Source organism: Sphaerodactylus townsendi, linkage group LG08 (genome assembly GCF_021028975.2).
Source record: "Sphaerodactylus townsendi isolate TG3544 linkage group LG08, MPM_Stown_v2.3, whole genome shotgun sequence".
Lineage (NCBI taxonomy): Eukaryota > Metazoa > Chordata > Lepidosauria > Squamata > Sphaerodactylidae > Sphaerodactylus > Sphaerodactylus townsendi.
The window spans coordinates 7689111-7703796 of NC_059432.1; the positions used below are offsets into that span (position 1 = coordinate 7689111).

The 14686-nt window shown below is 48.2% G+C and overlaps 1 protein-coding gene across 6 annotated transcripts in view; it reads left to right on the forward strand.

The window, feature by feature from the left end:
• The window catches only part of GBF1 (golgi brefeldin A resistant guanine nucleotide exchange factor 1), a 167694-nt gene that overhangs the window by 132225 nt on the left and 20783 nt on the right, over window positions 1–14686 (forward strand). For all 6 annotated transcript variants that reach the window (XM_048505228.1, XM_048505231.1, XM_048505230.1 and 3 more), the window contains exons 28-32: window positions 214–308; window positions 9891–10044; window positions 10650–10872; window positions 13248–13402; window positions 13967–14213. In XM_048505228.1, coding sequence (XP_048361185.1) covers window positions 214–308; window positions 9891–10044; window positions 10650–10872; window positions 13248–13402; window positions 13967–14213 — 874 coding nt within the window. The remainder of the gene's footprint in view (window positions 1–213; window positions 309–9890; window positions 10045–10649; window positions 10873–13247; window positions 13403–13966; window positions 14214–14686) is intronic.

A 14686-nucleotide genomic window follows, 5' to 3' on the forward strand; every position in this document is an offset into this window, starting at 1 on the left:
AAACTAACCAAACAGGAATTAAGGCTTCTGCTATTCCATTGCAGCTGTTTTGTTGAAAGATGTGACAGTGTTGTGACCACACATGCTCACTTAGATTTTCACCTCTTCATGAGTTGGGAGAAGGGAATGGACATGAGCACACATGTTGTGGGGGAAACTGCCTTTCCATATCAGGCTCTAAATGTATCTGTGGATCTTCTCTGACTGCTTCAGGCTCTGATCTCTGTGACTCCTGATGAAGAGATGTATGATGAGGAAGATGCCGCCTTCTGCTTGGAGATGCTTCTGAGGATTGTTCTGGAGAACAGGTGAGCTTCACAGATGCCCCACCCCTCCTGAGCACTCTAAGACCCCTGAGGGGTGGCATACAAGGGAGGGGAGGGGGACCACCATCTGCACCTGACCCACCCACCCTAGCAGAGGGAGGGAGAGGGGATGGAGGGGTGACATGCAAGGGAAGGGGAGTGAGTGAGGGGTGGCATGCAAGGGAGGGAAGGGGAGGGGGCCCAGCATCTGAACATGACCCACTGTAAGGAATTCCATAGAAGCAGAAATAAAAGGCTTTTTTGGTGTAAAAGACCGTTTATTCAGACATCCTAGAAAGCTCACGTACACGACGTGGCAGGAATAAAGTCTCCCGCCAAATACGGGTTTATAACTCATGTCCATCCCATTCTCCCCGGTTTCTCATGCAGGAGGCGGAGTTCTCATCTCTCTAGAAAGAGATAAAGGACTCCACCCGAGTCTCTACGCAGATGCTGACCTATGTCGCCATGGAGTTATGGATGGAATTCAGTCAAGGCCAGGCGGCTGTTCTGAACATCAACACCATTGAATCCTTTACACCCACCCACCCTAATGGAGGGTGGGGAGGGGGCATGCAAGGGACATTAATTGTGTCTTATTGTAACGAACTAGCAAAGTCCAGGCCAAAGTTACCGTTCTCAGTTCTTTATTGTGCTGGCAGCCATAGTCAGATACAGGCAATGCAAGGTCTGAGAGCCTCAGACCTCTGATAGTAGATTTTACACAGTGGCATTTCACGTTCCCGCCAATACAGAATAAACAAAGCAAATACTCAAAGCAATACAGAATAAACAAAGCATAGTTTCACACAGGCAAGTAGAGATAACCTACATGCAAAAATCCCAATCCCAGGCAGAAAGCCAGAAGCAGCCAGCAGCCACCTCCCAAGGACAGAACACACACTCACCACATCCTGACATTCCACCCCTCTTAAGATCCCCCTCCCCCCAGCTTGTGAGGGAAAGCTTTATGAAATGCAGTACCTAAGGTAGGGGCATGAACATCTGAAGCATGACCCATTGATTATGACCTGTGGGAAACCCCACCCATGAAACAAGATACTGTAAGCACTGGCGGCGCATGCGGGAATCCAGGATAGCATCGATCTCGTAATGCTTGTGGCCATCAATCAGAACTGGCGGAGGATGTTCCAGAGGGCCGTGCCAGGCATTGAACTCTGGAGCCCGCTTGAGCAAACTGGAATGGAAGACAGGGTGAATATTGCTAAGAGACTTAGGCAACTCAAGTTTGGCAGTTACATTATTAATAACTCGTACAATTCTAAAAGGACCAATAAACTTTTTCCCCTGTTTGGAATATTTATGTACATCATGGAGATTTTTTGTAGACAAATACACCCAATCATCAACATGCAAAGGGAAATCACCTCGGTGTTTGTCTGCCTGAGTCTTTTGGGATTCCTGAGCCTGGCGGAGAGCTATGCCAATTGAGTCCCACCCCTTGAATATGGTTTGGATCCAGTCATTTAGTTCAGGGGGTTGCAAGGGATTGGAGCCCAACAGAGGAAACGGTGGGGCAGAGCGTCCAGAAACAACTTCAAAGGGAGTTTTCTTGGTGCTACTGTGCACCGCGTATTATTGCACAGCATATTCCAAGTAAAGGCAGCAAAATCAACCCAATTATCCCTGATGGTAATTGGTGTAGCAACGCCGTGACATAGGTGTTGTTCCAATGTCTGAGTTGGTCTGTTCCCGGACTGGCCATCAGATTGCATCGTGATCTGGAGAAGACAACACGGGTTCAACCTCCCCAAAAAAGCATTAAGAAGGCCTTCCAAAACTTGGGGAGATAAACTGAGGGACCTTTATTGTCCAAAAAAATTATCTTAATGGGGACAGAGTGCAAAGCTGATAGATATATTGGAATGAACATTTTAAGCCAACTTGGGCTTGAAGGGATGGTGGAACAAAGGTATAAAAAATGAGCTTGTTTGGAAAACAAATCCACCACAACTCATAATACAGTATTGCCCACGCACTCTTGGGTAGATCCATTATAAAATCCATGGAAATAACTTGCCACGGATAGGAGGCAGGAGGAATGGGTTGTAATAAACCGTGGGATTTGCCAGGAATGGACTTGGCCTCTGCACATGTAGGACAGCCTTTGGCAGTCACGCTTTCAATGTCGCTTGCAGCCGTATAGAAGCTTCACCAAAATTGGCGGCGCAGCAAATGAAGAAAGTTTTCAAAAAATCCAAAAATGCCCCCCCCTCCTGTTTTAGCATCATGCCCGGCCAAAGGAGTACAGCTTCTTACATAAAGAAGTGATGCATTATCTCAACAGCCCCCTTCACCACACCCCATCTGTAAGGAATTCCATAGAGCTACTTAGAAATAAAGGCTTTGGTAGTAAAAGTCCATTTATTAAGACATCTTAGAAGCTCAGAATTTGCATGGTGGCAGGAATGACACTTCCATGGGGTTATAATACCAGGCACCCCATCCCCCTTCCTGCTTCCCAGACTGGGGGCTTCATCTCAGCATAAAGGCCAAAGTCTTAGCACATCCTGACCCATCGCCGAGGGCTGTGGAATGCACTCAAGGGTTACTTCACCATCAGCTACCATTGAGATCCTTTTACACTCTGCCTCCCCTAAAGAAACCCTTCCCAGGTTTACAATGTGATTGGAAAGCAGCAATAAGTGGGGGGCTTCGAAAATGTTTTGAATAAACCCATTAGAGATTATACCAAGAGGAATATCCACCCAAAACTAAAATGTTACCAAGCGGTTGATTAAAGCGAGAGTCCAGGATAAGCGTCAATTTAGGTAGACCTTGTGGCCATCAATAATAGTCGGAGGGCCTCTCAGTGAGTCGTCTCAGGCAGCCGAGGCGGGAGCCTCCTTGAACAGCAAGCTGGAATGGAAGACAGGATGGATGTTACTAAGAGTTAGGCAAATCCTAGCGGGCAGTGACATCATTAATCACTTTAGTAATCTGAAAAGGTCCCACAAATCTCTTGCCAAGTTTGGAAGAATTTATGCGATCTCTGAGATTTTTTGTAGATAAAATACACCCAGAACCCACCGCGGGAAATCTGGCGGAGTGTTTATCAGCTTGCAGTTTTTTGAGTCCTTTGCCTGCTAGGCGGTCTGGACCCGACTTCCATCCCTGACTAGGAGTAAGAAATCAATATTGAAATTCTAGGGGTCCAAAGCTGCTGCGCGGGTAGTTGTAGCAGCGGCGGGAAGGGCGACCAGACCTGAGAATTTCAAGGGGTTTTCTTTTATTGTGCTACTATGAACACGCATTATTTGTAGAAGTACTCCCGCCATGGAATAAGCTTCGCACCAATTGTCTTGGTAGTAGTTGGTGTAACTCGCGTAAATACTGCTCTAGGGTTCTGGCCGTTCTCTCCGTCTACGCCCGTCACGCAGAGCGTGTGGTAGGGAAGCGTGACGACTCAACAACTTAAAGCGCTTTCAGAACTTTGAAGGATGAATTAGGGGCCTTTGGTGGGAGACCACTATACTTGAGCGGAATGGAGGCAGTAGTATGTTGAATAAACAACCGTGCCAACTTAGGGCGGAGGGATAGGAAGCACATGGAATAAAATGGGCTTGCCAGAGAATAAGTCTACCACCCATAAGAAACCGTGTTGCCATGACTTTCGGGCAAATCTGTAGTAGAAATCCATGGAGATGACTTCCAAAGTGAGGAAGCTACGGAGAGGAGTTTCAACAGTCCATAGGGCTTTCCGGGATGAACTTTGGCTTCTGCACAAACCGAGAGCGGCCTTTAATGTAAACCTCAATGTCTTTGCGCGTGCGCCACAGAACTACCCGGTAGGGCTAAGTGCAGAGTTTTCCAAAAAGCAAAATGTCCAGCCCGACCCGGGCATGTTAGCCGCTTCAAGAACTTGCTAGCGGGAGGGGGGGGGGAGGCGCATTCAACTATTCCCCCCCTCCATGCAAACTCCATTCTCCCAGCTGGTGGGGTCCCTTCAGTCGCTGGAGGCTCATGCAGCCGCCTCCTCAATTCCCTTGGGAAAGGAGGCGAGACTGCAGGAGCGAAGGGGTGGAGGGGCGTTGGTCCGGTGACAGCCAGCTAGCTGGGAAGGAGCAGTGCGTGGAATGTCACCGTGGGCAGCTCCACCCCTCCCGGGTGAAGTAGCGTCAACCAGTTGGTTTTCAGGAAAAAATGGACTGTAAAGAGCGAGAAAGAAATGTTAGCGAGAGTTGTTTGCGGACATCTTGGGGGTGGAAAGAGCTGCCCAGGTTTTGTAGTCGACAAACTTGAAAGGACAGCCCGCTCGTGGCCAAGTGGAAGTGCTGCTGCTTTGATGGCGCAGTCTCCTTGTCTCCACAGTCCAGTTGAGTTCGGCACCAGAGGAATTTTTAGACAAATAAGCACGGAACCAGTCTACCATCTTTATTTTTTTTTCTGCAACAGGGCTGCCCGAGTGCTTTGTCCGAAGGCGTCCACGTGAACCACAAGCGGAGATCTGGGTTGGGGTGCTTTACTACAGGATAGGATTACGATTGGTAGCATGAATTTTTAACAGTTGAAAGGCTGTTTGACATTCCTCAGACCAGACAAGGGGGGGGGGGGGCCCGGGCTTGGCCCGGACAGTGAATCTTTACCCTTAGTGCGTAAGAGAGAGGTCTGTAGAGGAGAGTCAGTTCAATAATTGGGGTATAAAAATCCACGATAGAAAATTAGCAAAACCAAAAAGAAAGCGACTGGAGGTTTAACTGCGGTTGGTGGGGAGCGGAGCCATTGGAGGACTGCGTCAATTTTAGCAGGATCATTTTTTAAGCCCTGAGGCGAGATCCGGTAACTAAATAGTCAATGGAGGTCTGATGAAAACAGCATTTGGAGAGAGTTTGGCAAAGAGAGTTGTCAAGCAAAGCGTTTCAATGCCTCTCGGACCAATATTTCGGCTACCTCTTCTATATAGTTTGCAGTAAATTAAAGCGTCATCCTAAATATACAACAACTCCTTATTTTAATTAAATCCCATTGGAGAACTTACGTTGATAAGGGCCACTAGCCCCAAAGCTCCGGGGGTGCCACCCAACGAATGGCATTATTAAATATTCAAACTGTCCAAACTTTGTATTAAAGCGCGGTCAGATTGTTCATATCCTTCAGCGAATTCTGACTCTGTAGTAAGCTTCTCTCAAGTCTAATTTAGTAAAATCGTCCTTTGCGAGTGCATCTAAAGGTCCTTGATCAAAGGCAAAGGACATTTGGACAGAGAGACGCGTGAGACCTCGATAATCTGTGCAAAGCCGTAAAGACCCATCTTTCTTTTTTGACAAACAAAGCGGAGAACGAAAGCGTGTGTGTGTGTTTGGTATCCAGCGTATGAAACCCATGAGCAAGGTTCTTGTCTAAAGCCGCGAAGTTCCTTCTCTCTCATTGGGACTCATCGGTAGATTCTGCATGGGCAGTTAAGCCCCTAGTTTGTATGACAATTTTACAGTCAGATGTCTCTGTGGGGCAGCAGTGGTCGCATTCCTGCTCCTGAAAGAACTCTGGCTAGATCCTGATATACGGGTGGATGTCAATAGAATCGGGGAGCAATCTTAGAGCCAGAGGAGAGTGTCCAAGGAGGCGTTGGGTTTTCTTCCCAATTCGCTGTGTTCACCGCAGGGAGGGTCAGTGAATTCTAGGATCCTTTCTTTCCAAATGAATTTTTTGGTTCATGTAACAATAATAAGGCATACCCAAAACTATGGAGTGTTTGGCCACTGGCGTAAAATGAAACTAATTTTCTCCCAATGGTGGTATAGCGGAGAACGGCTGTGTGTTTTTTTGTATTGGGCGGTCCTTAGTTTCGAGGGCTACCGTCCATTTGGAGTGAATGGTATGGAAGCTTAGCCAAGAATTCGGTCAGACCTAAGCTCCTCTGCCACCTAGGGGTAGCATTAAACGGGCAACCCGGAATCCCACAAGGGCGAGGCTATAATGGAGTGTGTTTAAGCGGGGTTAGCCAGAAATGCTTGAACAGTAATGGGGCTGCCTTCACTCACGCGTCAGGAGTGGTTATGTCCATGGGGCTGAAGAGAACGGACAGCTCTTCCCTCCTCTGGGTGCGCCGGTCACCCGCTTTAGGCGAATAGGTGGGAATGACCTGCGTGGTGGTTTTGGCAAGGCCAATTCTTGTGAGGCACAGGCGGTTGGTTTTGCTTCTTGGGACGGTTGGCTGACTAGATGACCTGGCCCTCCGCGAGTAAAGACACAACCCAAATTCGTGACGGATTCAGAAGCGGTTTTCGGTGGGAAGCTGGCTGGGCGACTTGGTGGACACAGTAGTGGTTTTGGTGGAGGCCTCCTTGTGGCGTATTCAAAGCGAGGCGCCGAGACCCAACTGGATCAATCTGCAATGATACGAGGAACCCGAATTAAAGCTTACGTTTCACGGCACCTATCACAGCATCCGAGAAGTATTAGCGTTTCATGCGTTCCAGGCCACTCAGGAGGAAGTCGAGGCAGCAGCGCCGCAATTCTGGACAAATTCTGCAAAGCGGTTGCCTTGTTGGATGGTTTTGATGAGATGCGGATAGCTTCATTCTCAAGCGCCCTGGATCTTGGCAGCTCTCAAGCTTGGAGGAATCGCGGGCGCACAATAGAGAGTCCTCATCCTGCAAATCCAAAACAGTCCGCGAACCAGTCGGCTGCCGCCCATCTAGGACTGACCCGATGTCCATTATTTTAGTTCAGACCGGTATAGATCATCATAGTCTTCCAGAGTGGGCGGTTGCAAGATGAGTAGGAAGTTTGGAAGCGGTCCCCATCAAAGCGGGCTGGTATCGAGGGGCAGGTAGCCCGTTCGGCGGCTCTTGAAGCCTGCTGAAGGAGGTGGTTGCGCTGGCTGAGCAGGTTGGGCAGGCTGTTGTACAGGGGGGGGGGGCTGGAATGGGCGCTGGCCGGTGCGCTGGCAAGCGTTTGGGTGGGACCCAGTGCGTGCTAACACCCGGCATGATCAGTAACAGCATGGGACAGCTTGTGGCCCCTGGTCTGCTACTCCACTTAGTTCCCTCTCCAAAGCAGCCAGCAGCTCCCTCTCCTTAGAGTCAATGCATCTTGAATGCGCATGCAAAGCAGCTTTTCGCCCTAATTTAAGCAGTTAAGTCCCGTTTAAAGGGGCTTCAGTGAGTTCACTGCGTCGCGCCCAGGCCTAGGCAGCTTTAGCGTTACGTTAATGAAATCCAGTCTGGACCATTTCCAGGACTTTTATCATGGACTGACAGATTCTGGGCATATTACCGTTAGATGGCGTCTTTGGCCGCGGTCCAACTTCGAGCTGGACTTCTTTGCTGTTCCCGGTCCTGCAGGGTTTAGCTCTTGCTGCAACTGTACCCGTTCCTCCCTCCCATAGCTGGCGTTTCACGGTTCCATGCAGCTTGGGCATCTGGTCGCCCTACTTCCCTCATCCAGTCTTCTCTGCTTGGGAGAGGAAACCGGTCCGACTGGGAATGCAGAGCTTTCTTCAGACTCTTAGGTCATCCAGAGGCGAGCCCTCGGAGACACCCGTAGCCGCCCATTAGCCACGGTGGCTCCCGAAAGGCACCTCAGGTGGGGTCGCCCGGACTTGAGGATGGGGGGGGGGGTCCCGATTCAGAAGGAAGCCCAGTACGGATACCCCTCAATTCCAGGTTGAGTCGGTGTCCCTTTGGGCCGGGCGGAGTCGCACCAGTACTTGGTGGTTCTTTAGGGAGCATCACCAAAATCCCCGAGTCCAGAATGCGTTCAATGGATTCTGGGTTGCCGCTATGAAAAGGTGGTCAAGCCCGTCTCCTCCGACAGGTTGCATCACAGAGGTTTGCCAATCCCACACGAGCGGGTAGACATCCGATCCCCTGACTCCGATCCATAGACAGCCCAAAGCTCGAAGTCCCCATGAGTGCGTCGTCCGTCCCTCGTTCCATGAGGTAAAGGAAGACCGTGCTGATCTGAGGGCGGGAAAAAAAGGCTGTGGCCCGTTCTCCTGCTGGTTCCTCCAGATCCAAGAGGAAGGTGAACCCTCTTTGAGAACTTCCTTTTATCCATGATAAATTCCAACCTCTCCAGCCATAGAGACAAAGAGGTCCACTGCACAGAATATAGATGAATCCAGATTCCTGCCACAATGTAAAATTCCATGGCCTTGAAATAAAAGGCTTTGGTAGTATTAAAGTCATTTATTAAGACATCTTAGAAAGCTCAAGTACCTTGGTGGCAGAATGACACTTCCGCCAGAAGCACAGTTGCAATACTGGGCACCCCATCCCCTTCCTGCTTCCCGTGAGACAAGAGGCTTCATCTCCAGCGCCAAAGATAAAGTGCGTGCATCTGGCCCATCGCCCGGGCTGTGGAATGCACTCAAGGTTACTTCACCATCAACACCATTGAATCCTTTACACCATCCTTTAACACCAGTGAAGGATCATTTTCATGTAAAATCTTCAATCAGAGGTCTGAGGCTCTCACACCTCGCATTGCCTGTATCCGACTATGGCCCTTTCCGCACGGGGCCAAAAACAGCGGCCCATGGACGGAAAAACACCGGTCCCTGGGCAGCCGTTCGCACAGGCAGCGCTGCAGCGGCGCCATCCTGTGCGGCCCTGAGCGGCGCGAAGGTGCCGCTTTCCGCCGTTTTTGGAAAGCGCCGCCTTCCCATCAGCGCGGTGCAAACCGCACTGCCCCGAAGCTGCCGCTTTCCCGCCACCCCCCCCCTCACCTCGTCCTCCAGCGTCAGTTTGGAGGGCTGCTGAGACTCTTGCCTCACGCTTGCCCTCTCCGAATTCTAGAGGTCGGCGGCAGCATAAGCGGAAGTCCCTGCAGCCCTCCAGACCAATGCTGGAGGACGAGGTGAGTGGGAGGGACGCAGAAGGGGCGGTCTCTTCTGTGCTGGTCAATGCGGGGGCCGCTCGTACGCTCCCATGCGAACGGCCCCCTCCCCTCCACCGGCATATTTTCTGCTGTGCGGAAAGGGCCTATGATTGCCAGCACAATAAAGAACTGAGAATGGTTACTTTGGCCTGGACTTTGCTAGTTCGTTACAATCCACATGGAAAGGCCAAGCTTGGTCCCCCTGCACTTCACTGGAAGACAAGCAGACTGTACAAATATTTTAAATCAATTAAATTAGGGAGCGGTTCCTGACTTCCTGTTTGGTGCTTTGGAAGGGAGTTGAGAGCCTGTGCTCCTGGGAGGGGTTGCTCCCAAGTGCTGCTTGTGGAGTCCCGCACTTATGACATCGATGCAAATGGCTATACGTGCGTTTCTTTCTAGCACACGGAAAGACATCCCTTCCTTCGTAGCCCTGCTCCATCGTTTTGAAAATGCAAAGGCTTGATCTATTAAAAGCTTGTTGTAAATGCAGGTGCTGACTAAGGAGGGTTGATGGACGCTTGGGATTTTGGAGCAGCATTAGTGGGTCTTGGATTCATTAGTTGCCTGGTGATGTAGTTCCCATTTAGTGACAGCCTGGAGACTGTCCCTTCTTGCTGCAAGAGTGAGCTGGAGCATAAGGTGTAGGTACACTTTCCAGCTGGGTCACTGGAGGCACTCTGAAGCTTGTACATGTTTACCTGATTACAATGCCCTTCCTTCCTCTCTCGCTCTCTCTAGGGACCGGGTGGCTTTTGTGTGGCAGGCAATGCGGGATCATTTCTACCACTTATGTGTGAATGCTGTGGAATATTGCTTCCTCGTGGAGAGAGCAGTGGTGGGACTTCTCCGTCTGGCAATTCGATTGCTCCGGAGGGAAGAGATCAGTGCCCAGGTAAAGGTGGCTGTCTTGATTTGGAGAGACTGCTGTCGTGGGGTTCATCTGCTGTATTGTCTTTGCTAGCTTGCTTCTCCTAATGCAGATTAGCCATTCTGTAGACCTTGGAAAGATATCCATGAGATGCAGTCAGAGTTTTCCTGAATACTGTAAGGCAGTAAATTTAAGGAGAAACTGTTGGGCAAGATCCTTTCCAGTTGCAGAATTAGCTCAGAGTCCTAAAGCTGAGTTCATTTAAAACAGTCAGGATCTCATGTCTGGACCCCTTTCGGTTTGCCGTCTTAAATATAAGGTTCAGAGTTAATGTATGGCCTTTAAGCTGCCTATTTCTTGCTGCATCTGAGGCAACCAAAGCATTTTATTGCAGCTCTGCCAGGAATTATTTTCTCTCTGCAGCCTTCATATCCATGATCGAAGGGTTAAAGCAAGATGTCACTGTGAACTCAGGAGATGCCAACTTTGCTAGTTTAATCACAGGGAAAGATTGTTCTTCTCACCTGAGGTGGGGCTGGGGCGCACTGCAGGGAGTGCTGAAGGCCAACGTCGGGGTCTACAAGCCCCAGGGAACTGCTGTGTTTTGCTTTGCTTTCCCCTCTGAGCAGGTGCTGCTGTCCTTGCGCATCTTGCTGATGATGAAGCCCAGCCTGCTGAACAGGGTCAGCCACCAGATTGCATACGGCCTTCATGAGCTCCTCAAGACCAACGCAGCCAACATCCACTCGGGAGATGATTGGTACACGCTCTTTACACTCCTGGAATGTATTGGGTCAGGAGTGAAACCTCCTGCAGCTCTGCAGGCGACAGCCAGAGCAGAGAATGACACCGGTAAGGCTGGCCATCAGCAGCAGCTTCTGCTGTTAGGAAACCTGATGCAGTCCCTTCGATAAGTAGCTGATGTCACTTTTCTTGGCTTACCAAAAGCCTACAAAGTTGATAGGTGACCTTTTTGGCCAGCTTGTGGCTTTGTCTCATCCTTTTTTCTTGTCCCAGGTGCCAGACATTACAGCACCTTTGTTGTGCTGTGTTATATATGGAGGAGCGCGGATTTGTGCCCTTGTGTTCATGCCCCCTTTAGATGCAGCAGGATGTTGCACCTAGTTTAATATACCTGTGCGGGGTTGGCAGACTTCAGGGTAAGGAGCTGCCAAAGGGGATGTTTTCAAGCCCCTGTAGTCATAGGTTGGATAACTACAAAATGGCAAACTCTTCCTCTGTGCTTCTCCTTAATTTTGGTGCTTTTGTACACACACAAAAATAATGCTTGATTTTAGTGACAAGAAAAACCAAGAATCAGAACTGAGCTAGCTCTAATGACCATCTGCTCAAACCCAAATGGCAGAAGCATCGAAGCGCTGTTTCCCTGCCCAGACTCAAGAATGCTGGACTGAGTCCAGAAAGTAGGTCAAGTCACAGGCTACAAGGACCATCAGGCAGAATATGCCTGGAAGGAAAATTCATGACCATTCCTAGGTATCCTTGTTGAGTTGATGGCTGACGTTATTTAAAGTGTGGCATATGCCCCAGTGCCTTGCCATGCTGTTCCGTTCACAATCCAGCTGGCAGGTCTTTCTCTGGGTGCTTATTGAGAGGGCTCACTTGTGCCTGATGTTGTTAGGGAAGAGCTGCCAGTCATGTTTTTTTTTACAAGACTTACTTTTCTGTTTCAAAGACTTTGTCCAGCCATGCTGTCTGTGCCTAAATGACATCAAATGTAAAAGATGTGTAGCTGTGCTAGTCTGTCGCAACCACAGGGGGACAAAGCTGGGGGAGGTGGGATTTCTACTGAACTGGGATGTAGTCCATGATAGCTTATGCTCAGGTAAAATCATTTTAGTCTGTAAGGTGCTGCAGGAAAATCAGATGGAAAGGTTTCTCTCATTTCATGAAAGAGTGTGTGCACATTTTCCAAAAAGAATTTATTTCTGCCTAGTTGTCTAACCAGAAGCCGGAGTCATCTTTTGCCAGACCATCTTTAAATACTGTGTATGCTCTTTGGACAGAAAGGAATGCAAATTACCTAAATAAATGGTAGTTTCAGCACAACTGCTGCCCTTTGTCTTTGTTCAACTAATCAAGCACAGGGGTTATTTCTCCTCCTCCTGTTATTCCAACTTGCAACTTTCAAGCAAAAAAACCAAAACAAGTAAACTTTTTTAGTTTAGCATGATCTTTATCACCAGCCACATAATATGCAGCCAGTATTAATGCCCAGCATTATTGAACAAATAAGAGTGTAAAAATTGCAGGTTTTCTATGAGATTATAGTATGCACATATTATGATATTTCTCATCTTCCTCCGCTCCCCCCTTATGCCAGAGTAGACTTTTCCCTCTAGAAGTTTGTTCCAAAGGACAGGGGACTCTACCAAGAAAGGGCACACTTGAATTGAAGCAGATCTGACAGACTTCAGAGCCACTCAAAAGAAAGCCCTGGGAAGCTTTAGAATAAAAGAAGCGGTAGATTATATCACTGTGTAGAGGGCATGTTATCAGCTTGCTGCATTTGCTGCAGTTTGCCCTGTTGTTGCTTCATAGTTTGCTATTGATTTAATACCACTTTTCTTCATTATATCCACACTCTGTATCATCCCGATATTCCCTGCTCATTCAGATTCCAGTGATCCTAGCCCTCGTATGCTGTTCATTCAGTGTCTCCTCAAATTGATAATTTTGACGTATTATGCTTATTAGGTGTCTTTATATGTGGACTGTTACTGATTTTTGCTGTGTCATTCACTTTGAGTCGCAGTGAGAAAGATAGACTATAAATTCAGTAAATTAATAAATACCAGGAAATACCAACAAGGTAGCATTTTTGTTTAAAGGATGTCAATATTTTAAAGGCTATTTAACTGTTTTCTGTCCAGTGCTGTGCTGTTTGAGCCACCCTACGGTAACCTATCAAGGTCAAGCCAGGTTTGTTCCTTTGGCATGACTTAGTCTAAGACATGTTTGAAAAATTGTTTGTATTTTGGGAAAGAAGCATAGCAGACATGAATATCTGCCCTTGTACAAAACCACAGCCTATACATACTTAGTGGAGAAAGCCATTCTGTTTCTGTATTGGCTACCTTAGCTACTTCTGTGCTAAGGTAGAAAGCTGAATGTGAAACCTTTCCCTATGTCATTAAGAATTGCAATCATCGTAGCCAATTGCTTGCATGTGAGCTCTTGTATCTTTATCTCACTTTTTGTTGAAGGGGCTCAGTCAGACAGTGAGATCTACCACCCAAATGAATCCACCCTCGATCGTGGTTACACTTCTGATTCAGAGGTGTATGCTGATCACAGCAAGCAAGGCAAAATGCATCGTTCTGTGACTGATGTAGATGTGGTCAACAGTGGCTGGCTTGTGGTAAGTAATACTGAGGACTGTGTGGTTATGCGTGGAGATTGCAATAATTGCTATTCCCCCATTGGTTTTCTGTAGACTGGATTCCGTGAAGTAGTCCGGAGCCAGCTATCTATCTAGGGGGGCCTGTTTACTATGGCAGTCCATAAAGAGATAAGGCAAAAGGAGCCCAGGGCATATAGGCAAGTAATTGCAAGTAACTGTGGGAAATACAGTGCTTTTTATGGCCATGCAGCAGTGGCGTAGTGGCTAAGAGCAGGTGCACTCTGATCTGGAGGAACCGGGTTTGATTCCCAGCTCTGCCGCTTGAATTGTGGAGGCTTATCTGGGGAATTCAGATTAGCCTGTGCACTCCCACACACACCAGCTGGGTGACCTTGGGCTAGTCACAGCTTTTTGGAGCTCTCTCAGCCCCACCCACCTCACAGGGTGTTTGTTGTGAGGGAGGAAGGGCAAGGAGATTGTAAGCCCCTTTGAGTCTCCTATAGGAGAGAAAGGGGGATATAAACCCAAACTCTTCGTCTTCGTCTTCTTCTTTGTCAAACCTGAGTGCTTTCTATTCTGCAGGTTGGAAAGGATGACCTGGACAGTCCAAAAGCCCTCATAGGACCCTCCAAGCCGTGCAGCTCTCCTCTGGTGAATCAATACAGTCTGACTGTGGGGCTGGATCTGGGCCCACATAATACCAAGTCTCTGATGAAGTGTGTGGAGTCTTTGTCTTTCATTGTGCGAGATGCTGCCCATGTCACACCTGAGAACTTCGAGCTTTGTGTCAAAACCATCCGTATCTTTGTGGAGGCCAGTCTAAATGGAGGTGAGGTGTGACTGTGAGGCTCCAGGTTTTGCCACTTCATGTTACCTGAGTAGCATGCAAAAGCATTCTGTAAGATGGCTGCATCACTTAATGAATGCTTTGGGTCTCTTTCTTCAGCAACTATGGAGGAGCAGGAGAGAGCTGTTTCTCAGTTGTCCCCACACTTTGACATACTTCCTCTGAGAAGGGAAGGTACCCTGGTTTGTTCTTTTGCAAAATTATTGGCAACAGCTAGTTTTGAGAAGGACAGAGCTTTGATTTGGGCACATGTTGTAAATGGATCTCTTAGCCCATGATCTGTGTTATGTATCATGTATGTTTTAAATTAACTTCCTTGGTGTCCCTGATGAGGGTAGAAAGATGGGGTATAAATTTAGTAAATTAATAAATATGTTGGACCCATGGTAGATGTTATAAATGAATCCCTTGGGCCCATGTTTTATTTAATTGCGTTAAATATTAACATATCTAAT